General features: G+C 41.1%; 2 protein-coding genes across 9 annotated transcripts in view; one reads left to right on the top strand and one right to left on the bottom strand.

Moving 5' to 3' along the window:
* Window positions 1-16,567, top strand: part of wdsub1 (WD repeat, sterile alpha motif and U-box domain containing 1) — a 94,473-nt gene extending 77,906 nt beyond the window's left edge. Inside the window, exon 12 of the mRNA XM_059647290.1 lies at window positions 13,595-16,567. The gene's annotated coding sequence lies outside the window, so the exon portion shown is untranslated. The remainder of the gene's footprint in view (window positions 1-13,594) is intronic.
* LOC125453905 (protein TANC1-like) overlaps window positions 1-25,131 on the bottom strand; it is a 188,527-nt gene that overhangs the window by 15,586 nt on the left and 147,810 nt on the right. For all 8 annotated transcript variants that reach the window (XM_048534037.2, XM_048534045.2, XM_048534040.2 and 5 more), the window contains 6 exons: window positions 18,031-18,216; window positions 16,822-16,900; window positions 13,043-13,176; window positions 12,235-12,358; window positions 11,981-12,156; window positions 5,168-5,300 (listed from right to left, as the gene is read on the bottom strand). In XM_048534037.2, coding sequence (XP_048389994.2) covers window positions 5,168-5,300; window positions 11,981-12,156; window positions 12,235-12,358; window positions 13,043-13,176; window positions 16,822-16,900; window positions 18,031-18,216 — 832 coding nt within the window. The remainder of the gene's footprint in view (window positions 1-5,167; window positions 5,301-11,980; window positions 12,157-12,234; window positions 12,359-13,042; window positions 13,177-16,821; window positions 16,901-18,030; window positions 18,217-25,131) is intronic.

Below are 25,131 nucleotides of genomic sequence, written 5' to 3'. Positions count from 1 at the left end.
GGTCTTTTGGCCCACCTTGACACTGTTCCAGACTGATCTCAACAACCAACATGTTGGCTGTACCATGGATGATGAGAGATAGTGAGTGAAAGTTCAGCCAAAAACAAAAAAGAGAAGCATGGGTGGGGTTCAGGAAACTGAAATCAACCAAGGCCCCTGTAGAATATAAATAAAGGAAGCAGAAAAGAGGGCTAGAAGAGGCCATTACTCATCCTTGGCATGTAGGATTAAGGTGAATCCAAGGCATTTTATACATATATGAAGTGCTAGAGGGTAACTAGGGCATGGACAGATCCACTCGAGAACAATGGAGGAATTTGTATACGGAACCAGAGGAAACAGGTGAGGTCCTTAAGGGGTACTTGATATCGGTATTCACAAAACAAAAGAAGGACGTGAATGATGGCAAGATTAGGGAGGGGTATATTGATATTCTGGGGCATTTTAATTTTAAGAAAGGTGGTGGTGGTGTTGAGTGTTGTGAAAAACATTAAGACAGATAAGCCAACAGGGTCTGATGGGATTTACCCCAAGATACTGAAGGAGGCAAGGAAAGAGACTGGAGTCTTGGCAGAGATTGTTATGTCCTCTTTAGCCACAGATGAGATACCAGCAGATTACAGAACAGCCAATAGTGTTCCTTAGTTTAAGAGCAACAACACGGATAATTCAGAAAATTATCAGCCACTGAGTCTTACATTAATGGTAGGGAAATTACTGAAGATTCTACTGAAGATTCCTCAGGACAGAATGTGCTCACATTTGGAGAAGACTATTGTTCTGTACTGAGATACAGTGAAAAGTGCTGTCTTGCATGCTTTACAGGCAGATCATACCATACAAAGTGCATCAGGGTAGCACAACAGTAACAGAATACAGTTATGAGAAGGTGCAGAGAGATCAGAATTAACATTTCAGACGTCCATTCAGAAGTCTTATAACAGAGGGTAAGAAACTGTTCTTAAATCTGTTCTTATGTGTATTCAAACTTTTATAATCTTGATGAAGCTCTGATGAAGAGTCTCGGCCCGAAACGTCAGCTTTTGTGCTCCTGAGATGCTGCTTGGCCTGCTTTGTTCATCCAGCTCCACACTTTGTTATCTTGGTTTCTCCAGCATTTGCAGTTCCCATTATCACTTTTATAATCTTCCGCTTGACAGAAGAGGGTGGAAGAGAGTACAACGAAGGTGAGAGGGACCTTTGATTATGTTGGTTGCTTTGCTGAGGCACTGGAAAGCACAGATGGAATCGATGGATTGGGCGGTGTTCATGAGTCTCTGTAGCTCCTTGCAGTCTTGGGAAGAGCAGTTGCCACATCATGCTGTGATACATCTAGATAGATGCACCGTAGAACGCAATCTATGAAAATTGTTAAGAGTTCTTATGGACATAGGAGTAATTAGGAATAGTTCCGTACGGCTTCACGAGGGGTTGGGGGGAGCAGGTGTATTGACTCACAAACTTGATGGAGCTTTTTGACAAAGTAATGAAGATGATTGACAGTAAGGCAGTGAATGTTGTCTACGGACTTTACGAAAGCCTTTGTTAGGGTCTCTAATGATATATGGGTGCAGAAGATCAAGTTGCATGGAATCCATGTCAAATTGGATACAAAATTGGCTTGGTCATAGGAAGCAGAAAGTAATTTTTGAGGGGTGTCTTCCTGACTGAAGTTTGTGACTAGCAAATAGTCAGAGTCTTTCTCCCAGGGTGGAAACGTCAAATACTCGGGGTCCACAAGGATTAGTGCTGGGATCTTAGTTAGTTAGTTTGTTTTATATCTGTATATTCAAATGATTTAGATGAAAATGTTGGTGGTCTGATTAGTAAGTTTGCAGCTGACACAAATTGGTGTTGTCGTGGGTAGTAAGGAAGGTTATCAAAGGTTACGGCAAGATATAGATGAGTTGGAGAAGAATGTCAAATGGAGTTTAATCCAGACAAGCGTGGTGTGATGCAGTTTGGGAGGTCAAATGCAAGAGAACAGTATACAGTCAAAGGCAGGACCCTTAGCACTGAAACATAAAGGAATCTTTGGATTCAAGTCCACTGCTGCCTGAAAGTAGCAACACAAGTGAATAAGGTGGTAAAGAATGTGTACATCGTGCTTGCATTCATCAGTTGGGGCACTGAGTATAAAGGTTGGCAAGTCATGTTGCAGCTGTGTAAGACTTTAGATGGGCCAAATCTGGAGTGCTGTGTGGTCCCCACACTATAGGAAGAATGTGGAGTCTTTGGAGATAGTGCAAAAGAAGTTTACCAGAATGTCAGGATTAGAGTGCTTTAGCCATAAGAAGAGGTTGCACAAATTTGTGTTCTCCCAAAAGCGTCAGGGGCCAAGGACCAACCTGAGAAATATATGCAATTACATGAGGCATGGATAGTGTGGACAGTTGGAGGCTTTTTCCAGTGTGTAAACGTAAAATGCATAGGGCATAGGTTTAAAGTGAGATGGGAACTGTTTAAGGCAAATGTGTAGAAAAACCTTTTTTAAAAGCACAGAGGGTAGTAAGTGCTGAAACGCTGCCAGGCGCTATGGTAACCTCTTAGCAAAGTTTAAGAGGCAATTAATTAGAAAAATTGAACAGGCAGGGAAAAGGGGTATATGGACTACGTTCAGGCAGATGACAATCATTTGGAATGGCATTGTGGTTGGTGCAGACATGGTGGGCTGAAGGGCCTGATCCTGGACTATATTGTTCTATGTTCTGCAACTAAAGATCTCACTGAAAGAAACAAAATATTCAAAATGTCGAAAGCCCATTGCAGATCAATGTGTATGAAGACTTTTCACAATGCACTCCACTCCTAGGGAGTGGGTAGTTGTGGGAAGTGAAAGATATTAAATTAATATACAGGTAGACTTTGTTATACAAGGTATGAAGAATTATGAAAGGCATAGCAAGGGTAGATCCTGAGAATTTGTACCCCAAGGCAGACCTGTATAAGAACAGAGAGCATAGGTTTTAAGGTGAGGGTAAGTTATTTAGTGAGGATCAGAGGAAATAACTTTTTTTTCCCCTCACTCAGAAGGTACTGTACATGAGAAACATACTGCCTGAAAGAGTGGAGGAGACAGGTACTTTCACAACATTTAATTGAGTTGAGCGAAGTGGTGGAGGGAGGCATTGCCGAGTCTTGTCCTGGCCATTTTTGCATGGTGCTGCTTGTCAGATCCAACAGTGTGCCAAGATGAACACCAGACTTTGTTGAGGGACAAAAAGGTCTTACCTTAAGTGTGCTAGCCGTTAAAGGGGTAGAGTTTCAGGTCAGTGGAGTGGTATGTTCCTCCAGTCAGATATGGGAGATCAGGGAGCAGTTGAGTGTCTGCTTGCAGCTAGTCTCAGACTGTGAGATCAGTTGGAAGCACTGAAGAGCACGACAGATAATAAGTTCAGGGAGGTGCTCAAACCCCAGGTACACAGTCAGGTAGATGGGTGACAGCCAAGAAAGGTAGGCAGGTGCTGCAGGAATTGGACAAAAGGCCTGTTTCTACGCTGCATTATTCTAAGTATCTGGATGGTTACTTAAAATGCCAGGACACTGGGCTACAGACCAAGTGTACATAAATGGGATTAGTGTAGCTTGGTGTTTGTTCATTGGCAGAGACATGGTGGGCTGAAGGGTCTATTTCTATGTTGTATCACCATCACTTGACAAATACTTTGATAATTGTAACAAAGGCTATTTTTATTTATGCACTTAGTTTCTAAATGAAAATAAACTCTGTTCTATGAAATAAATCATAATTATAAATAACACAGTAGGAACAGCTCAACCTATTGTCTAAAAATGAAACTTACGCTACATTTAGAAGCACCAACACAGGTATTAGGGAATTTCTATTTTCCCCTGAAAAGCCCATATTTTATTTAGATATGAATCAATGTTAGAATTTGGGCCAGACCATTTGGGAAGAGATGTTAGTAAGCACTTCTATATACAAAGAGTGGTAGATGTTTGAAACTTCCTTCCACATAGGGCAGGGAATATCAGTTGTTAGTTTTAAATAGGTGGAGGATAACGTTTGGTTAAGCTAAGGGATATGAGCCAAAGACAGGATTTGGGAGTTCGGCTACAGATCAGCCATCTCAATGAATAGTGGAACAAGCTCAAGGAGCCAGTTTGTACGTTCCTGGCTTTATTCAGAAATACTAGGAATGCAAGGAGACAGTGACGTAATGTTATTGCCTCAGGAATAGTAAAGCAGTAACCCAGGATAATGTTCTGAGGGCATGGAATCCAATACCACCATAGCAAGATGGTAAAGAATAAGCTCAATAAAAATCTGGGGGAAAAGAAAACAGCCTCTGTGAAATCATTACCAATTGTTAGAAAAACTTATCTAGTTTACTGATGTTCTTCAGGGATAGAAAATCTATTATCCTTGCTTGGTGATTACGTGCACAACAATGTCAGCTATTCTTAACTGTCTTCTGGGCAATAATGCTGGTCTAGTAAGCAATGCACAAATCTTATGAAATCCAAACGCAAGTACAATTTTGGATATATCGTATTAAAAATAGTAGATATTAGCACTAACAGGCAGTGCAATGCAGCTTTAAGATAGTTTTTCAAGCATATTTAGTTGTATTGCTATCCAAGTAATTGTATATCACAGAAAAAAAAAGAGGAACACCAAAGTCCCATTGAATAATTTATAACCAAGGGTATAGGAAGCAGTCAAAACATTTATTGCAAAAGCAAGTTATCTTGATGACTGGCTATATTATTAGTGGAAAGGAGGAGTTTAAAATGTATTAAGAACAATGAGGCACACCATAAACTGTAAGCTACAAATTATTTACAAGACTTTGGTTTTTAGAATCTATTTCTGCAATTTTCATTAATGAGATAATCTCCAACAAAATCCCCACGATTGAAGAAAATTTCAAGCTAAATTCTAGGAAGTCTAAAGCTATTGATCTGTTATTTTATTACATGCGTCAGTTTACAAATGAAGTAAAAATGCTGAATGAAACATCATACCAAAGCCATGGTTTAAATTGGAAATGTGACATGCAGTTAACCTCATGAATCAGAAGCTACCACATTATACAGTTCTCCACAATATTTCAAACAAAGTTCTCATGAACAAGAGTACAAATCTAAGGAAAATGACAATTCATTTCTGCAATTTTGTTTTCCGTCAGTCATAAAGCCATACCTAGTTTTGCACCTTTCTTAAGAAGCATTACCACCACTGAAGTGTTGCAACATCCAATTGCTCTGTCTAATGGACGCATTCCACTGTGGTCAACATGTTCAATCATTGCACCTCTTTCCACCAGATACTGAACCTGAACAGCAAATACAAAACTTACCAAACAAGTTTATTTTACCGATGACATAAAATTTCATCATTTCAGACATTTTCCAGGATCGTTGTATTAAAGCAAAATTTCTGAAACAACATGAATATTTAATCCTTCCTCTCTTAGATCTGAATAATTAGTTTCTTTGTGGAACTAACATTCAAGTATACGCAATGCCCAAAATACACCTTAATATTCTTGGAGACAGAAAGGACCGCAGATGCTGGAAGCTCGAGTCAAAAAAATGTGGAGTGGAAAAGTACAGCAGGTAAAACAGCATCCAAGGAGCAGGAAAATCAACATTTTGGATCAGAACCCTTCTTCAGGCTCCACATTTTTTTTTTACTCTGACTACATCTTAATATAATTTAACTATTCCTCATATTAGCAATTTTATTGATTTTTATATTCTTCCAAATAATGAATGCAAATAACAACAAAATCAATCTCATTTTGCTTCAACATACCTCCTCCTAAAAATCACAGCATATTTTCCTTTCCAACCTCTCCTAAAGACTTCTTGTTGGTGTTATACAACAGGTTGCCCTCAAGTACTTTGACCAAGGTGTTATTCATGTGCCAGCCTTGGCATATTGTTCACCCACCCCCCAACATGTATTTATAACACAAGAGACAAGACTGAGATAGCTGATGATACAGGTGCCAAACAGTGGAGGAAAGGGAGCAATTTTGATTTGCTCTATCACTGGATGTGAACATCACTGGCAAATCTTTCTTCATCCCAAACTGCTGTGGGAAAAAAATCCTGATGGATTCTGAATCGCTGCTGTCCATCCAAACTACATTGCAGGTGGGAAATGGAGTTTCAGGATTCTGATGCGGCGATGGTGAATCAATTGTGATGCATTTCCAATTCAAGTTGATATGACTAAGAAATGAACTTGCAGGTGCTGATTCACATATCAAGCTGGAGATGGTTCAGAAAAGATTTACCATTATGTTGCCGGGAATGGAGGGTCTGAGTTATAAGGAGAGGCTGGATAGGCTGGGACTTTTTTCATTGGAGCACAGGAAGTTGAGGGGTGAATTTGTGGAAGTTTATAAAATCATGAGGGTACAGATAAGGTGAATGGTAGTGTCTTTTCTCTAGGATTAGGGATTTCAAGCTGGGGGGACATTTTTAAGGTGAGAGCAGAAAGATTTTAAAAAAGATACGAGGTAATTTTTTTTAAGCAGAGTGATGGTTGCGTGGAATGAACTTCCACAGGAAGTGCTGGATGTGGGTATTGTCACAAAGTTTAAAAGACATTTGGATAAGCACATTAATAAGAAATGATGGGAGGGATATGGGCCAAGCAGCAGCAGGTGGGCTAATTTAATTCGGATTATGGTCAGCATGGACTGGTTGGACCGAAGGGTCTGTTTCCGTGCTGTATGACTCTACAAACATTTACTTGCCTTATCCTAGGTGGTAGAGGCCACAGGTTTAGAAGAAGCTGTCAAAGGAGCCTTTGAAACACCTTGTATATGGTACATGAAGCTGTCAGTGGTTTAAGATGTGAACATTTAATAGGGTGCCAATCAAGCTGGCTGCCATGACCTGGATTATGTCAAGTTGAGTGTTGTTCAAACTGATCTAGGCAAATACATGAACATTACCATACATTCCTGACATGTGCCTTGTCAATGCTGACACTCGGGAATTACCCGCTGCAGAGCTTCTAGCCTCTAACATGCTCTTGTAGTCACAGTATTGATTCTCATTAAGTTTCTGATCAATGGTAATTTCCAGAACACTGATAGTGGAGATTCAGCAAGGGTAATATCATTGAAAGCCAAGACAAGATGACTAGATTCTCTTATTGTTGATAGTTATTGTATGGAACCTGTGTCATAGAATGTTACTTGCCATTTATCAGCCCTTGCCTGAAAATTGCCCAGGTGTTGTTACATGTGGATATAGATTGCTTCACTATGAGTCGTCATCAATCACTGTGCTACCATGTGTAAGCATCCCAGTTTTGATCTGATGAAACAGAACAATACACAGCACAGAACAGGCCCTTCAGCCCTCTATGTTGCACCGACCTGTGAACTAATCTAAACCCATCCTCCTACGCTATCCCATCGTCATCCATATGCTTATCCAAGGACTGTTTAAATGCCTCTAATGTGGCTAAGTTAACTACATTGGCAGGCAGGGCGTTCCACGCCCTTATCACTCTCTGAGTAAAGAACCTGCCTCTGACATCTGTCTTAAATCTATCACCCCCTCAATTTGTAGCTGTGCCCCCTCACAAGCTGACATCATCATCAAACTTACCACCATGTCATTGATGGTCAAGTCTGGGACACTGACTTGAGGAACATCCGATGCAGTGTCCTGGAGACGAGATAATCCACCTTTAACAAATGACCATTTTCCTCTGGGTTCCCGTGGCTTCAATTTTGATAGGGATTCTTGATATTGCACTTGGGCCAAAATCTGCCTTGATGCTAACGGAAGTCATTTTCACCTCACCTCTTCAATTCAGCTCTTTTGACCATATTTGAACTAAAGTTGCAATAAGGACTGAAACAGAAGCCCTGTCCAATCAAACCAAGCATCAGTGAGAACACTTTACATGTATTACTTGATGATGTTTCCACAACAGCTCCCCCTGTCCTCTGCTGAGGCTCAAGATTAAACTAAGGGTAGGCAATGGCCTAGTGGTATTATCACAAGACTCTTAATCCAGAAACGCACCTGATATTCAGGGGCCCAGGTTCAAATTCCCCCACGGCAGATGGTGGAATTGGAATTCAGAGAGAGAGTCTGGAATTAAGAGTCCATGATCATCATGAAATCATTGCCTGCTGTCGGAAAAACCCATCTGGTTCACTAATGTCCTTCAGGGGAGGAAAATCTGCCACCCTGACCTGGTCTGGCCTTTCAGCTGCGCTTTCAATGGGCCTAGCAAGCCATTCAGTTGTATCAATTAATACAAAGACTCAAAGAAATGGAACTGGACAGATCACCTCGCATCAACCTAGGCACTGGAAAAGACTGGCAGAAACAGCCCTATCAACCATGCAAAGTCCTGCTCACTAACATCTAGGGGGTTCGTGCCAAAATTGGGGGACCTGTCTAACAGACTCGTCAAGCAACAGCCTGACACAGTCATTCTCACTGAATCATACCTTACAAACAATGTCCCAGACACCACCATCACCATCCCTAGATATGTCCTACCTCACCGGCAGGATAGATCCAGCAGAGGGGAACGGCACAGTGGTATACAGTCAGGAGGGTGTTGCTCTAGGAGTGCTCAACATTTGACTCCGGACTCCATGAAGTCTGATGGCTTCAAGTTAAACATGGGCAAGGAAACCTCCTACTGATTACCACATAGAATCCTCCCTCAGGTGATGAATTGGTGCTCCTCTGTTGAGCAACATTTGGCAGAAGCACCAAGGGTGGTGAGGGCACAAAATGTACTCCGGATGGGGGATTTCAATGTCCACCACCAAGAGTGGCTCAGCAGCAGTACTACTGGTGAAGCTGGTTGGGTCCTAAAGGACTCAGCTGCTAGACTGGGTCTGTGACAGGTGATAAGGGTGCCAACAAGAGGGAAAAACATACTTGACCTCGTCCTTACTAATCTGACAGCTGCAGTTGCATCTGTCCACGACAGTATCGGTAAGAGTGATCATCACACACTTCTTGTGGATACGAAATCCCGCCTTCACATTGAGAACAACCTCCATCGTGCTGTGTGGCACTATCACCATGCCAGAAAGGCATGCCAGGAGCAACACCAGACCTACCTGAAGTTGAGATTTCAACCTGGAGAAGACACCAGACAGGACTACTTGCATGCCAAACAGCAAAAGCAGCAAGTGATAGACAAAGCTAAGCAATCCCACAACCAACGGATCAGATCTAAGGTCTACAGTCCTGCCACATCCTCATGAATGGTAGTGGACAATTAAACAACTCACTGGAGGAGGCTCCATAAATATCCCCATCCTCAATAATGAAGACCAAAGCACATTAGTGCAAAAGACTGGCTGCAGCAATCTTCAGCGAGAGTGCCGACTGGACAATCATTTCAGCCTCCTCCAGTGGTCCCCAGCATTACAGATACAGTCTTCAGCCAAATCGATTCACTCCACATGATATCATGAAAAGGTTGAGACACTGGATATTGCGAAGGCTACTGGTCCTGATAACATTCCAGCAATAGTACTGAAGACTTGTGGTCCAGAATTTACCGCTCCCTTAGCCAAGCTGTTCCAGTACAGTTACAATATTGGTACTTACCCAACAATGTGGAAAATTGCCCAAGTATGTCCTGTACATAAAAAAAAGGACAAATCCAACGCGGCCAATTACCGCTCTGTCAGTCTCCTCTCAATAAACAGTAAAGTGATGGAAGGTGTCATCAAAAATGCTATCAAGCAGCACCTGCTCAGAAATAGCCTGTTCAAAGACACCCAGTTTGGGTTACGCCAAGGCCAGAGCTCCTGACCTCATTACAGCCTTGGTTCAAACACTGACAAAAGAGCTGAATTCCAGAGGTGAGGCAAGACTGACAGTCCTTGATATCAAGGCTGCATGTGACAACCGTGGTATCAAGGAGCCCTAGCAAAACTGGAATCATGGGTATCCAGGGCAAACTCTCTGGTGTTTGGCGTCATACCTGACAACATAGGAAGAAGGCTGTGGTTGTGCGAAGCCAATCATCTCAACTTCAGGACATCTCTGGAGGAGTTCCTAGTGTCCTAGCCTTAACCATCTTCAGCTGCTTCATCAATGACCTTTCCTCCATCATAAGGTTGGAATTAGGGATGTTCGCTGATGATTGCACAATGTTTAGCAGCATTCGTGACCCCTCAGATACTGAAGCAGTCCATGTTCACATGCAACAAGATCTGGACAATATCCAGGCTTGGGCTGACAAGCGGCAAGTGACATTCGCACCACACAAATGCCAGGCTATGACCATCACCAGTAAGAGACAATCTGATCGCCCCTTGACATTCAATGATGTTACCATGACTGAATCCCCCACAATCAACATCCTGGGAGTTAAGATTAACCAGAAACTCAGCTGGACTCACCATATTAACACAGTGGTTACAAGAGCAGGCCAGAAGCTGGGAATACTGCAGCGAGTAACTCATCTCCTGGCTCCTCAAAACAACAAGGCACAAGTCAGGAGTGTGATGCAATACTCCCCACTTGCCTGGATGACTGCAGCCCCAACAACACTCAAGAAGCTTGACATCGAGGACAAAGCAGCCGGCTTGACTGGCACAACATTCACAAGCATTCGCTCCCTCCACCACCGGTGCTCAGTAGCAGCAGTGTGTACGATCTACAAGATGCACTGCAGAAATTCACCAAAGATTCTCAGACAGCACACTTCCGTTTAGAAGGAAAAGGGCAGCAGATATATGGGAATAGCATCACCAAGTTCCCCTCCAAATCACTCACCATTCTGCTATGGAAATATATCACCGTTCCTTCACTGTCACTGGGTCAAAATCCTGTAATTCCCTCCCTAATAGCATTGTGGGTTAACCCACAGCAGGAGGACTGCAGCGGTTCAAGAAGGCAGCTCACCACTACCTTCTCAAGGGCAAACAGGGATGGGCAAGAAATGCTGGCCAGCCTGCAATGCTCACATCCACAAAAATGAATTTTTAAAAAACTGGCCAGATTGGATTTCTTTTACTTTTAGTGGCCAGGATGTACCTGTTAATTTCCCACATTGTCAGATAGATATCAATTTCGTGGCCGTGATAGATAGATTGGCTCGTGCTAAGTTTTAGTTTTGGACAGCAAGTTTTCAGTATTGTCAGGATGCTGTCAAGGTCCACAGCCTGTACTACATCTTGTATCTCTAGCTCCTTTATATCATGTGGAATTATTAGTTTTGCTAAGTAATTGTAAGTTGGGTCAAAACTGATGAGACTGAGAAGGAACTTTTAAAAGAGGAGGAAAAAGAAGTAAAGTAATTTAGAGACAAACAGATAGAGAGGGGTAATGAAATAGTGTAAGGTTTTCCAACAATGTTTGGCTGAAGTGCCTGTGTGGAAGCGCAAAAAGCTGCAAACAGCAAACCAAAGCATTCTGGCAAAGATACAAAGTTGAAGCATTATTGTTGAATCCAAATCTGTAGTCATTCATTGTTCATACAGCTGTATACATAGCTTCAGACAGAAGTTACTTGCCAGCAATCAAGGGTAATTTTTTTATACCCTTCATATTAAATGTCAGCATACTGCACAAGTTGAATTCAAGGCAGTTATCAAACATGGAACTGCACCAGTCTTTATGGCTCAGCTATGCACTGTACCTCTCAAGAGATTTGTCCATTTCATTTGAGAGTTGGAAACAAAGTAAGAACTTTTTATATTTACAGATAAAATATAGTTTTTTTAAATTCAGAAGAGACTTCTGATTGGATAAGCATTTTTCTCTACAGAAATGTTTCAGTTAAAAGAAAAATCCTAAATTCAACTTTGGATATGGAAACTACAATTCATCTCACTTTCCCGGGTTACAGAGAAATTCAAGGATGGATCATGATCTTGATAGCGAGCCAGTCATTTGATTTAAATTCTCATTCATTACCACCATTTATCAAAGTTTACTTATCAAACTCATTACATCAATGCATTCATTTACATTATAAATAAAGTTTGATAATACTTACAATGTCAGAATCTCCATAAAAAGCTGCCAGATCTAGGGGTGTGCGACCATTCTTATCTGTGTGATCAATTGCTGCACCCTTCTCTACCAAAGTCTGGACCACAAGTTTTCGACCCTTCAAGCAGGACCAGCTCAAGGAAGTTAATCCTTCCTTATCTACTGAAGATATGGAAGCACCTAAAGATCAAAGTCAAATATTGAAACTTAACAAGAAGATATCAATGTACAGTGTAATAAAGACTTAAAGTAGTCTACCTTTTGAAAGTAGAAACTCAACAGTGTTCACATGCCCTTCACAAGAAGCCACCATAAGTGGTGTACGGCCCTGCTTATCCGTTGCATTCACATCAGCACCATGCTGAATCAATAGGTCAGCAATCTAAATTTTTACAAAACAAATGAATTAGTGCAGCACTGTATAAGAGGGAACTACAGTCTTCACTGCTTAAACTACCCAGATTTAAATGAGCAATCATTTAAAATCAATCAACTGCTCATCATTTCCTATTATTGTCAATTCCAGTGTTTAGCGTCCAGGATATTTCTGCCAAAAACAGCTATTTCATTAAATCATTTGCACCTCACTTTGTATACATAATCACCACTATGTGCAGTGAAGTTATAGCTTATACTACAGGAAAAAATGAAATTCCAGTCAACAAAGAATACAGCATTTCGTTAAAGTACAAAGCTGCTTGTTTCTTTAACCTAATCATTCTGACTACATCAGGAAATATTCTCAAAAACCAAAAGATCACAACACACATGTACAAAAGGAACAAGCTAGATCTCAGTTTGTTTTATACATGTCAAAATTTTAGCATTAACTATTTCAATGATTTCAACTGCTTCTGCCAAATGCTGAGTGTTGCCTGTAAAGGTAGACAATTACTCCAGAGTTTTCTGGTAGAATTGCAGTAACATTTTATTCTATAAGTGACAGAAACTTTATCAGTTATTCTGAACATACCAAGGTGAAAATGAAAATGTTGTATCTTAAACAAAAAATAATGATCTTTCCAACTATGAAGATGTCATTGCAAAAAAATGACATTTGCGCTACCTGCCAATGACCTTGTCTTGATGCACAAAATACTGGAGAAATTCCCCTTCGATTGGGACGGGACACCACAGCTCCTTGTTGCAAAAGCAGTGCACATACTTCCAGTTTACCTCTGCCTGCTGCTGCTGTGAGAGCTAAGAAAGGAAAACAATATGGAATACACAAATAACAGAAGACGACCATTCGGTTCATTCGGCCTGCACTGGCTCTTTGAAAATAATGTCAATGTAGATACACTTCAGTTTCTATCCGCGTATCCTTGCAATTTTATATCCAATTCCCTTTTCAAAGTGATGACTAGATCAGCTTCTACTTCTATTTTCAACAATACATTCCAGTTCATTAATTTGCTGCACAAAATAAATTATTATCTCCCCACTTCTCAAACTGTTCTTTTGTCAATATCAAAACTACGTCCATGAATATCAGAAATCCAGAAAATGGCTAAGTAATTTAAAAATGTCAGATTTTTCTAGACATTAATTAAACATAAGTACATACTCTCAACATAATTACTTGCTGTACATGAACCTTTTCTGATTCATGCAACAGGGCTCCCATGTCCTTCATCACTGCAATCTGGAATCTCAGCAGATGCTTTTTGCTTCTCCTGGCAAAATGGACAATTTCACGTCGCCATATTTACCGAATCTTTGCCTTCCCCCTCTTCTCGGACAGCATCTGTACTGCAGCGTTGAGCCAGTGTCGACTTGAGAAGCTCCTGGCCTCAAAAGATATCCAGCGAGGACTCCCTGCCTTAGAAGGACTGTGATGCTAATCTTTTAACCTTTTTTATTAATTTTTATCATTTATACCCAAGATTTTGTACCAAGGCATCTTTGTTACTAAGATGGTGCTGGAAATAGTGACTTTGTATAGTTTTCGCTGTATTTATATATCCCTGTACTTGAATACATGTGACGACAAACCTAATTCTAATTCTAATTCTAGTCTGGATATACCAATTTATAGCCCCCTCAGTTCTTCTTCATAATTAACTCTCTGATATGTCTTTATTTTACTAGCAATTGTAACAGCCACACCTTTGGTCCACCTAAGTCATTGTACAAAGTCTAGTATGTTCAAGTCCCACAACTTATCCTTGTGTTGCATTTTGTCAACCAGAAAAATGGCTCATTTATACCTAATATCTGCTTTCTGTAATCCTTCTATCCAATCAAAAGATTATCCTGACACACCATGACCTTTAATTTGAACACCGTTCATCTTACTAAATATTGATGTCACTCTAACATCACCAATTAGTTCCCCTTTTCAACAATACATGTTACTTGTTCAAATAATTCCAACGAGTTGCTGATTCTGTCTGATTACCTTAAACTTATCCAAGTGCCCTTCTTTAATAATAATAACTAACATCTTCCCTATTGGATATAATACTAACTGACTTGGTTAGTTTCCTGCTTTCTGCCTAATAAACGTTTTGAATAAAAGAGAGGTTACATTAGGATTTTTTGCAACGTACGTTTGGAAGAAAGGAGCAGTTTGAAACAACTTGAAGCAACTGTGGCAATGTGGAAAATTGGCATAAGATGTTGAAATTTAAATATATTTTGTCATTCAACTTTAGTTTGATCATCATTCTCATATTCTCTGATACTGAATATTTAATTACTTCCCTTCTTATTCGCTTAAACTCCTTTATATTATGAAAGTGCATTTTAAACAATACATGTCATAGAATGAAAAGGTCGATCAGACACTTTTAATTTCACACCATTCTCCAGCTCCTCTTTGAAAATGGAAATTTTTAATAAGAGACTTCTGTGAAAAAGCCCTTCATTCTATTACTTAAATGTATTTTTTATTTCCTTTGACAGAAATTAGTCCGCTAATCAAAAGGTATTGTATTTACAAGAACAGCTATTAACATAAGCACTTTCCGTTAAACATAAACTTCTCATAAATAAATACCAACAAAATATTTACACACAACTTGAAAAGCTAACTCAGTACAACCCACTAATGTTCCCATTTTATTCTGCAAATGGATCAAAGTGAAATCAAACAAATCAAAGTAATTAAACAGTCAACCTCCTGGACTAAAGAGTGGCATTGATAACTGTTATTAATTAGTATCTCAAGGAAAATGTAACCAAAACTAGAAGTAATATGATGTGAGGTTCCCACCTGCTTCAAAAGGCCACTATCATCCCAATGCCAAAGAAAAAGCAGGCAACGTGCCTTTCTAATGGATGTCAAACCCACTGGACAGCAGCCATCATTGTGAACTGTTAAGAGATTAGTAGTGGCACACAGCACTCCAGCCTCCCAGATCACCTTGATCTGCTACAATTCGCCTGTCACAACAGGTCCATGGCAGTCACCATCACCCTGGCCCTACATTCATCACTGGAACAACTGGATAATAAGGTCACCTACGTCAGACTCTATTAACTTTAGTTTGCTTTCAACACCATAATTCCAAGAAAACCTATCTCCAAACTCTGCGACATAGGACTTTGCTCTCCTCTTTGCAACTGGATCCTCAACTTTTTGACCTGCAGACTGCAATCAGTAAGGATAAGCAACAATACGCTCTCCACGATAATCTTCAACACCAGTGCCCCACAAGGCCGCATACTCAGCCGTTCACTATAGTCCTTGTACACTCGTGACTGTGGGACCAAATTCAGCTTTAACTCCAAATTGCTGATAATACCACCATTGTGGGTTGGACCTCAATGGCAAAATGGAATACAGGAACGAGCCAACTTAGTAGCATCATGTATAGACAATAAACTCTCCATCAATGTCAGCAAAATGAAGGATGCTGGTCATCGGCTTCAGGACGTAGAGTGGAGGACACAGCCCTGTCTGAGGTGGAAATGGTCAAGACCTTCAAATTTCTAGGAACAAATATCACAGCTGCCAATCCTGGTTGATCTATGTCAATGCCACAGTTAAGAAAGCACACAAACTCCCCTAATTCCTCAGAAGGCTAAGGAAATTCAGCATGCCCAAATGACCTAACAATTTTTATGGACATACCACAGAAATCATCGTATCCAAATGCATCACAGCTTGGTACAGCAATTGATCTGCCAGAGACCGCAAGTAATTACAGGCAGCTGTGAACTTAGTCCAGTCCATGAAAACCAGCTTTCCTTCCAATGACTCAGTCTACACTTCCTACGACCTCAGGAAAGCAGTTAACAGAATCAAACACCCCTCCTCCCCACTTTGGTTATACTCTGTTCCAACCTTTTCCATCAGGCAGAAGATACCAAAGTTTGAAGATATGAACCAACAGATTTAAGAACACCTTCCCTGCTGTTATCAGATTTATGAACAGACCTTCACGTTAGAGTGATCTTTCTCTGCATCTTTTCTATCGCTGTAATGTTACATTCTACATTCTGAATTTTTAACCCTTATGTATTTACGTAAAGTATGAGATGTCTGGTTAACACACAAAACAATACTTTTCACTGTATATTAATCAGTAGATGTGACCATAATAAGTCAAATACAAATATCAATTTAAATTCAAGTACAGTAAATAATGCTCAATATAATGAAATAAGTTTCACATATATTAGTGCTTATTGCTAATTATAAAATCAAATACAACAGTTAAATTCTAATAATGAATCATTTTGATGTGTTATCTTGTAAAACAATAAGAATATGAATCACAGAAGTGTAACAGTGTACAAAGAAGCAATTCAGCCGATCATGTCTGCATATGGCAGTCTTTTAAGATCTAGGAGTTGAATAATAACACAAAGAAAAACGTGCAAACCCGGGTCAATTACCTGTTTCACCCCAAAGTGTGTCACAACTATTGATCTCTATTCTATGTTCACCATCAAAATCGTGCAGATCCTTCACAATCTATAAGCAGCACAGAGGCAAGTAAAGAAAAAATTGAAAGGATGAATGTCAAACTGGGGTAATAAAAATCTGAATTTTGCTCACAAGCTTTAAAACTCAGATAGGAGATGCAAAGCAGTGTTCTCCAAAATACTTATGGTATTTTGGGCAAAGAGAGTTTGCCAATAAAATTAGGAATTTAAATGAATACCCTGAAAACTAAAATCAGACTAACAATTTGTACCATAATAAAATAATCAAACTCAAAAGGGATGGTACAGGAGACATAGATTGCCCATGACAGAAGCTACATTGAGAGAAGTTAGGACTCTTTTCAGGAGATGCTTCACAGAACGGTCAACACTTAGAATGAGCCTTGAGCACAGAACCGATGACAATAAGTTTAGAATCTTTCTAAGAACAATTTAATGCAGCAAAAGGGGATACAATAAGGCTACTCTGGATTGATGTATCACAATTCACAGAAAGGCCTCTGGCATTTAAGTATTTAAGCAACAAACTGTTTGTTGTTTGGTTTTATTATTTGAGGGTTGGAAACATTCTGCAACATGTATTTAGAAACAACAAGGAATTATCCCATTTTCTTTGGATCGTGCTGCTGTATAACAGTTAGCTCACAGTGGTCTGTTCATTGATCACCACTAAACAATGTGAGAGCCATCTACTGCGGCTGTTCCGTCTACATCCAATGGGAAACTACCTGCTGACAACTAACAGGTACAGGTCATAAGTAAATAAGTTCTTCACCACATATTCTGTAAAATTGGGTTCCAAAATAGAAGGTATGCAAAAAACATTTTGCTTATTAATATTTGCAAATATCTACGAAGTAAACATGGGATGCTGTAATACAACACACCAGCACAGCAAATCTTTAATTTTAAGTATGCCAGTGCAGAAAGACACCAAACAAATGCAAAGATCCTCTGAAATGAGGAAACTTGATCTCACTTGATTATAAGCCCACTTAAATTGCATGTCCAATGGAGGATTACAACAAAAACATCTTTGCTTAATCAAATGTTGCAGAAATATAAATAAATCATATTCATCAAGGCAATTGGGTGGAAAGTGCCCACATTTATTTATGCATAATATAAGCAGGTTAATAATACGGTCTGGAAACTTACATCAGCATGTCCCATGCTTGCTGCTGCAACCAGAGCTTGCTGAAGAGCCTGACATTTCCTGAAAGAATGTTGTGGCTGAGTGGTTAACATCCAATCTGCTTGGAGTAAATATCCAATAACGTCACGATGACCTCGTAATGCAGCATGAACCAACGCACATTGACCATTCTTATCTGTATAATCAACCTGGAAGTTACGCATTTTAATTACTTCAACATAAATAAGTAAACCTTGCATTAAGACTATCAATGTTTTGAGAATTTCTAGGGTCACGTAGTAGCCCCACTATCTTTTTACTCTTATCTACAAAGACCAAAGATTTATCGTGTTCACATAGTCTTTATTAGCTATAACTAAGGACTCCAGACAATCTAAAAATAATATGCCAGACCCAGACACAAGGATTACAGAGACAGTTATACCCCTGGATTCAGTCGTAAAAATTTAACCTATACCAAAAAGTTCACAACTGTGTGTTATTTGATGTTGCTGTACAAATTGTTTTTATTAAGTTATTACTTTTTAAACCTTTTCACATAGTACTTGTTTTTAAGTGAAAATTGGTGTGGTTCTTATTTTTATTTCATTATCTCATTGTATGTTAAATTTTCGTATTGTTATAAAGTGGAAGTTGACCACCCCACCCTCTGAGAACTAACACCGAAACACCCAAGAGGAGCACCTTACCCTATAATCTGTAAAGAGAGTCTGAAAAGTAGTGTAACCTGATTTTCAGCAACTTCTAGTGGTTAAATAAATCCCTGACAGTCACTTTACAATCAAGTAACTACTTATCTAACTTTAGCAATGAACAAATTAACTAAACTATTTACAAACCAAATAAATACCTAACTATTAATTACTTCCGAATAAAGAGAGATTCTAATGGTATGCTGCTCCAATATATAAGCCCCACATTTGTACATACGTATGAAAAAAATGCCATCATTCTTCTGTCAAGAATAACATCTAGCTGTGCCATAGGTACATAGAACATAGAACAGTACAGCACAGAACAGGCCCTCCAGCCCAAGATGTTGTGCCGGCCATTGATCCTCATGTGTGCACCCTCAAATTTCTGTGACCATATGCATGTCCAGCAGTCTCTTAAATGTCCCCAATGACCTTGCTTCCACAACTGCTGCTGGCAACGCATTCCATGCTCTCTCAACTCTCTGTGTAAAGAACCTGCCTCTGACATCCCCTCTATACTTTCCTCCAACCAGCTTAAAACTATGGCCCCTCATGTTAGCGTTTTCTGCCCTGGGAAATAGTCTCTGGCTATCAACGCTATCTATGCCTCTCATTATCTTGTATACCTCAATTAGGTCCCCTCTCCTCCTCCTTTGCTCCAATGAAAAAAGTCCGAGCTCAGTCAACCTCTCTTCATAAGATAAGCCCTCCAGTCCAGGCAGCATCCTGGTAAACCTCCTCTGAACCCTCTCCAAAGCATCCACATCTTTCCTATAATAGGGCAACCAGAACTGGACGCAGTATTCCAAGTGCGGTCTAACCAAAGTTTTATAGAGCTGCAACAAGATCTCACGACTCTTAAACTCAAACCCCTGTTAATGAAAGCCAAAACACCATATGCTTTCTTAACAACCCTGTCCACTTGGGTGGCCATTTTAAGGGATCTACGTATCTGCACACCAAGATCCCTCTGTTCCTCCACACTGCCAAGAATCCTATCCTTAATCCTGTACTCAGCTTTCAAATTCGACCTTCCAAAATGCATCACCTCACATTTATCCAGGTTGAACTCCATCTGCCACCTCTCAGCCCATCTCTGCATCCTGTCAATGTCCCGCTGCAGCCTACAACAGCCCTCTACACTGTCAACGACACCTCCAACCTTCGTGTCGTCTGCAAACTTGCTGACCCATCCTTCAATCCCCTCATCCAAGTCATTAATAAAAATTACAAACAGTAGAGGCCCAAGGACAGAGCCCTGTGGAACACCACTCACCACTGACTTCCAGGCAGAATATTTTCCTTCTACTACCACTCGCTGTCTTCTGTTGGCCAGCCAATTCTGTATCCAGACAGCTAAGTTCCCCTGTATCCCATTCCTCCTGACCTGAATGAGCCTACCATGGGGAACCTTATCAAATGCCTTGCTGAGGTCCATATACACCACATCCACAGCACGACCATCATCAACTTTTCTAGTCACATCCTCAAAGAACTCGATAAGGTTTGTGAGGCATGACCTGCCCCTCACAAAGCCGTGTTGACTGCATTTAATCAAACAATGCTCTTCCAGATGGTCATAAATCCTATCCCTCAGAATCCTTTCTAACACCTTGCAGACGACAGACGTGAGACCTACTGGTCTGTAATTGTCGGGGATTTCCCTATTTCCTTTCTTGAAGAGAGGAATTACATTTGCCTCTCTCCAGTCCTCAGGTTCGACTCCAGTGGAGAGCGAGGATGCAAAGATCTTCGTGAGTGGTGAAGCAATTGCATTTCTCGTTTCCCAAAGCAGCCGAGGACAAATCTGGTCTGGGCCTGGCGACTTGTCAATCTTAATGTTTGACAAAATTTTCAGCACATCAGCTTCCTCTATCTCTATCCATTCCAGCATGCACACCTGCTCTTCAAAGTTTTCATTCACTACAAAGTTCGTTTCTTTCGTAAAGACAGAAGCAAAAAACTCATTTAGGGCTTCCCCTACCACCTCAGACTCCACATACAAGTTCCCTATGCTATCCCTGATCGGCCCTACTCTTTCTTTGACCATTCTCTTATTCCTCACATAAGTGTAAAATGCCTGTGTGTTCTCCCTAATCCGTTCTGCCAAGCCTTTCTCGTGCCCCCTCCTGGCTCTCCTCAGACCATTTTTGAGCTCTTTCCTCACCTGCCTGTAATCCTCTAGAGCTGAGCTTGACCCTAGCTTCCTCCACCTTATGTAAGCTACCTTCTTCCTTTTGACGAGAAGCTCCACCGCTCTCGTCATCCAAGGTTCCTTTATCTTACCCCTTCTTGCCTATCTCAGAGGGACATATTTATTCATCACTCGCAACAACTGTTCCTTTGTTATTTAAATGGTGCTTTCTCTAAGACATGAGGTAGGCTGTGAGAGCCAGTGATTCTCGAGAGCTGAGGGCTGAGTGTTCTGGCAGATGGAAGTTAGTTCGCTGGCTTTGTCCAACTATACCTTTCTTTCATACCCCGGATGACATATCAATATTTCTTACAATAGGATTAGTCCTACGTTGTCAAAACCATCACATTCAAATTTAAATAAAACCTGAAAGAATTTAATTGGTTATTGATATTTAAGTACTTGGTTCAAATTGATTGGCTAAATTCAAAACTTGTCTTGGTAAAAATGCTGCTTGGCCAGGTAACTGTATGGCCTTTGTGGATACTAATGTTTCAATTTGGGTGCTCTGTGTGTACTTGCACACTTTCAAACTGCTGCTCACAGACATCCATTTTAAATCTCTAAGCACTGAAAAAGCCCATCATCTTTTAAAGGAATGACACAATGCTTTCCCCTCCTAGCATTTTACAAATGCCAGATTCTAACAACCCGCCTCCCAATCCACTGGTACACTACTCAACTTCGCAACAATAAGTGATGAAAATGTACAAATGGTACATATAATTTTGAACTTTAATTTTCTGTTATATGATCGAAGGTTTTCCAGTATAGTTAGTCGTTTACAAATGATACAAAATCTTTACAAGACTATCAAGAGAGATTGGTTTATTTTCTCTAACAGCAAAATACAGCAAATGCTGGAAATGTAAAACAAACAGAATGCTTGGAGTCCATGATGACAATTCTTCAGAAGTGAGACATGTTGAAAAATATTGTTATACATTTTTGACAGAGACAGAGGTGGGCTAAGGAAACACATGGTGTAAGAGGCTGCGTGCAAAAGATAAAGGTCAACTCACTAACATCTACTATGGGAAAATTACTGCAATCAATATTAAGGAAGTAAGAGCAGAACATCTGGAAAATCAATCTCATCAAGCAGAAAAAGAGGACATTTAGGATGGTTCACCCAACAAGGCCATACGGTAAAACTCAAGAATAAGGAAGGTACAATCACGATGATGCTTTATACTACAAGCCTGCTAAGATTCAACAGGAAATAGAGGAATAGATATGCAGACAGGTAATACAAAAATTTAAAAACACCAGGGCTGTTGTTTTGGGTGATTTTAACTGCCCAATGTTAACTGGGGCTCCCTTAGGGCAGGGATTTAGGTGAGTCAGAACTTGTTGGGCATATCCAGGAGATTTTCTTGAAACAACATGTAGATAGTCCAAATAGAACTTGCATTGGAGAATGAACCTGCCCATGTGATACAAGTTTCGGTGGGGGAACAGTGATCATAAATCAGTAATTTTAAGATAGTTATGGATAAAGAAAAGACTGGTCCTCAGGTAACTCCACTCTGCCCTCCAACCCTACCACACCCGGCACCTTCCCCTGCAACCGCAGGAAATGCTACACTTGCCCCCACACCTCCTCCCTCACCCCTATCCCAGGCCCCAAGATGACATTCCACATTAAGCAGAGGTTCACCTGCACATCTGCCAATGTGGTATACTGCATCCACTGTACCCGGTGTGGCTTCCTCTACTTTGGGGAAACCAAGCGGAGGCTTGGAGACCGCTTTGCAGAACACCTCCGCTCAGTTCGCAACAAACAACTGCACCTCCCAGTCGCAAACTATTTCCACTCCCCCTCCCATTCTTTAGATGACATGTCCATCATGGGCCTCCTGCAGTGCCACAATGATGCCACCCGTAGGTTGCAGGAACAGCAACTCATATTCCGCCTGGGAACCCTGCAGCCTAATGGTATCAATGCGGACTTCACCAGTTTCAAAATCTCCCCTTCCCCAACTGCATCCCTAAACCAGCCCAGTTCGTCCCCTCCCCCCACTGCACCACACAACCAGCCCAGCTCTTCCCCTCCACCCACTGCATCCCAAAACCAGTCCAACCTGTCTCTGCCTCCCTAACCTGTTCTTCCTCTCACCCATCCCTTCCTCCCACCCCAAGCCGCACCCGCATCTACCTATTAACCTCATCCCGCCTCCTTGACCTGTCCGTCTTCCCTGGACTGACCTATCCCCTCCCTATCTCCCCACCTATACTCTCCTCTCTACCTATCTTCTTTTCTCTCCATCTTCGGTCCACCTTCCCCTCTCTCCCTATTTATTCCAGAACCCTCACCCCGTCCCCCTCTCTGATGAAGGGTCTAGGCCCGAAACGTCAGCTTTTGTGCTCCTGAGATGCTGCTTGGCCTGCTGTGTTCATCCAGCCTCACATTTTATTATCTTGGATTCTCCAGCATCTGCAGTTCCCATTATCTCTGAACCTAGAAACGCAACTGTGTTCACCACAAATACAAAGGTTATAAGAACAAGTCAGATTAGGAACAGTGCAACAAGTAACTCACTGCCTAACTCCCCAAAGCCTCTCCATCACTTCCAAAGCACAGATCAGGCGTGTGATAGAATATTTCGCTCTTGCCTGGATGGGGGCAGTTCCGACATCACAAGAAACACAACAGCATCCAGGACAATGCAGTTTGTTTGATCGGCACTACATCCACAAAAATCCACTCCTTCCACCACTGCTCAGTCATAGCAGCACTCCAGAAATTCAAAGATCCTCAGACAGCAACTTCAAACCCCCAATCACTCACATCGAGAAAGACAAAGGCAGCAGATACATAGGAATATCACCACCTGAAGGTTCTCATCCATGGACAATAAACGCTCAGCCAGTGATGTGCACATCCCACAAAATGAATAGATTAAACAAAAAGCCACTCAGCGTTTTTACTTGGAAATAGACTGCCATTTCTTCACTGCCACTGGGTCAAAGTCCTGGAATTCTCATCCTAACAGCAGGTCAACTCACAGCAGGTGTGCCTCCCTAAAGGCATTGTGGGTTACACTGCAATGGTTCAAGAAGGCAACTCACCACCACCTTCAAGGGCAACTAGGGTCGGTCAATAAATGCTGGTTAGCCAGCGATGCCCACATCCCATAAATGAATAGAGACATAGAAAATTTTGTCGAAAAGGAAAAGGAAGCACATGCAAGGTATAGGAAACTGAAATCAGAGAAGGCCCTTGAGGAATATAAAGGAGGCCGGAATGAACCTAAACAAGAAATTACAAGGGCTGAAAGGGGCCATGAGATGTCTTTGGCAAGTAGGATCAAGAAGAATCCCAAGGCATTTTATACATATATTAGGAACAAGAGGGAAACTAGGAAAAGGGTGGGTCCACTGAAGGACAAAGAAGGGAATTTATGGGGGAGCCAGAAGTAGGTGGTATTTCATTAAAGAGAAGGACAAGGATGATACAGAAATTAAGGAGTGGTACGTTGATACTCTAGGGCATGTCGATATTATGAAGGATGTGATGCTGGGTGTCTTGAAATTCATTAAGGTAGATAAGTTCCAGGGCCTGATGGGATCTCTCTAAGGACACTGACGGGGGGTGGGGGGTGCAAGGGAGGACACTGCTGTGGTCTCGACAGAGATCTTTGTATCCTCTTCAGCTAGACATGGCTCCAGAAGCCTGGAAAGTAATCAATCTTCATCGTTTAAGGAGGGCAACTAGGAAAATCTAGGCAATTAGAGCCCAGTGAGCCTTACATTGGTGACAAGGAAATTATTGGATTCTTAGTGATTTCCTCATACTTGGAAAAGAATGGTCTTATTGCAGTCACATGACTTTATGCAGGAGAGGTTCTGTCTCACAAATTTAGTTGAGTTTCTTGAGAAAATGGCAAAGATGGTGAATGAGAGTAGGGCAATAGATGTGGTCTACATGGACATTACTCAGGCTTTTGACAAGGTCCCTTACGATAGTCTGGTTGAGGAGATTAAGTTGCATGGGATCCACAATGAATTGTTAAAAATTGGCTTGGTTACAGAAAACAGATAGCGGTTCTACAAGGGATAATGGGAACTGCAGATGCTGGAGAATCCAAGGTAACAAAGTGTCAAGGTGGATGAACACAGCAGGCCCAGCAGCATCTCAGGAGCACAGAAGCTGACGTTTTTTTTTGGGGGGGGGGGTGGGGAGAGGGTTCTGGAATAAATAGGGAGAAGGG

This window comes from Stegostoma tigrinum, chromosome 7, assembly GCF_030684315.1.
Source record: "Stegostoma tigrinum isolate sSteTig4 chromosome 7, sSteTig4.hap1, whole genome shotgun sequence".
NCBI classification, from domain to species: Eukaryota; Metazoa; Chordata; class Chondrichthyes; order Orectolobiformes; family Stegostomatidae; genus Stegostoma; species Stegostoma tigrinum.
The sequence above is the reverse complement of the archived record's forward strand: the minus strand, read 5'-3'. Positions and strand labels throughout refer to the sequence as shown.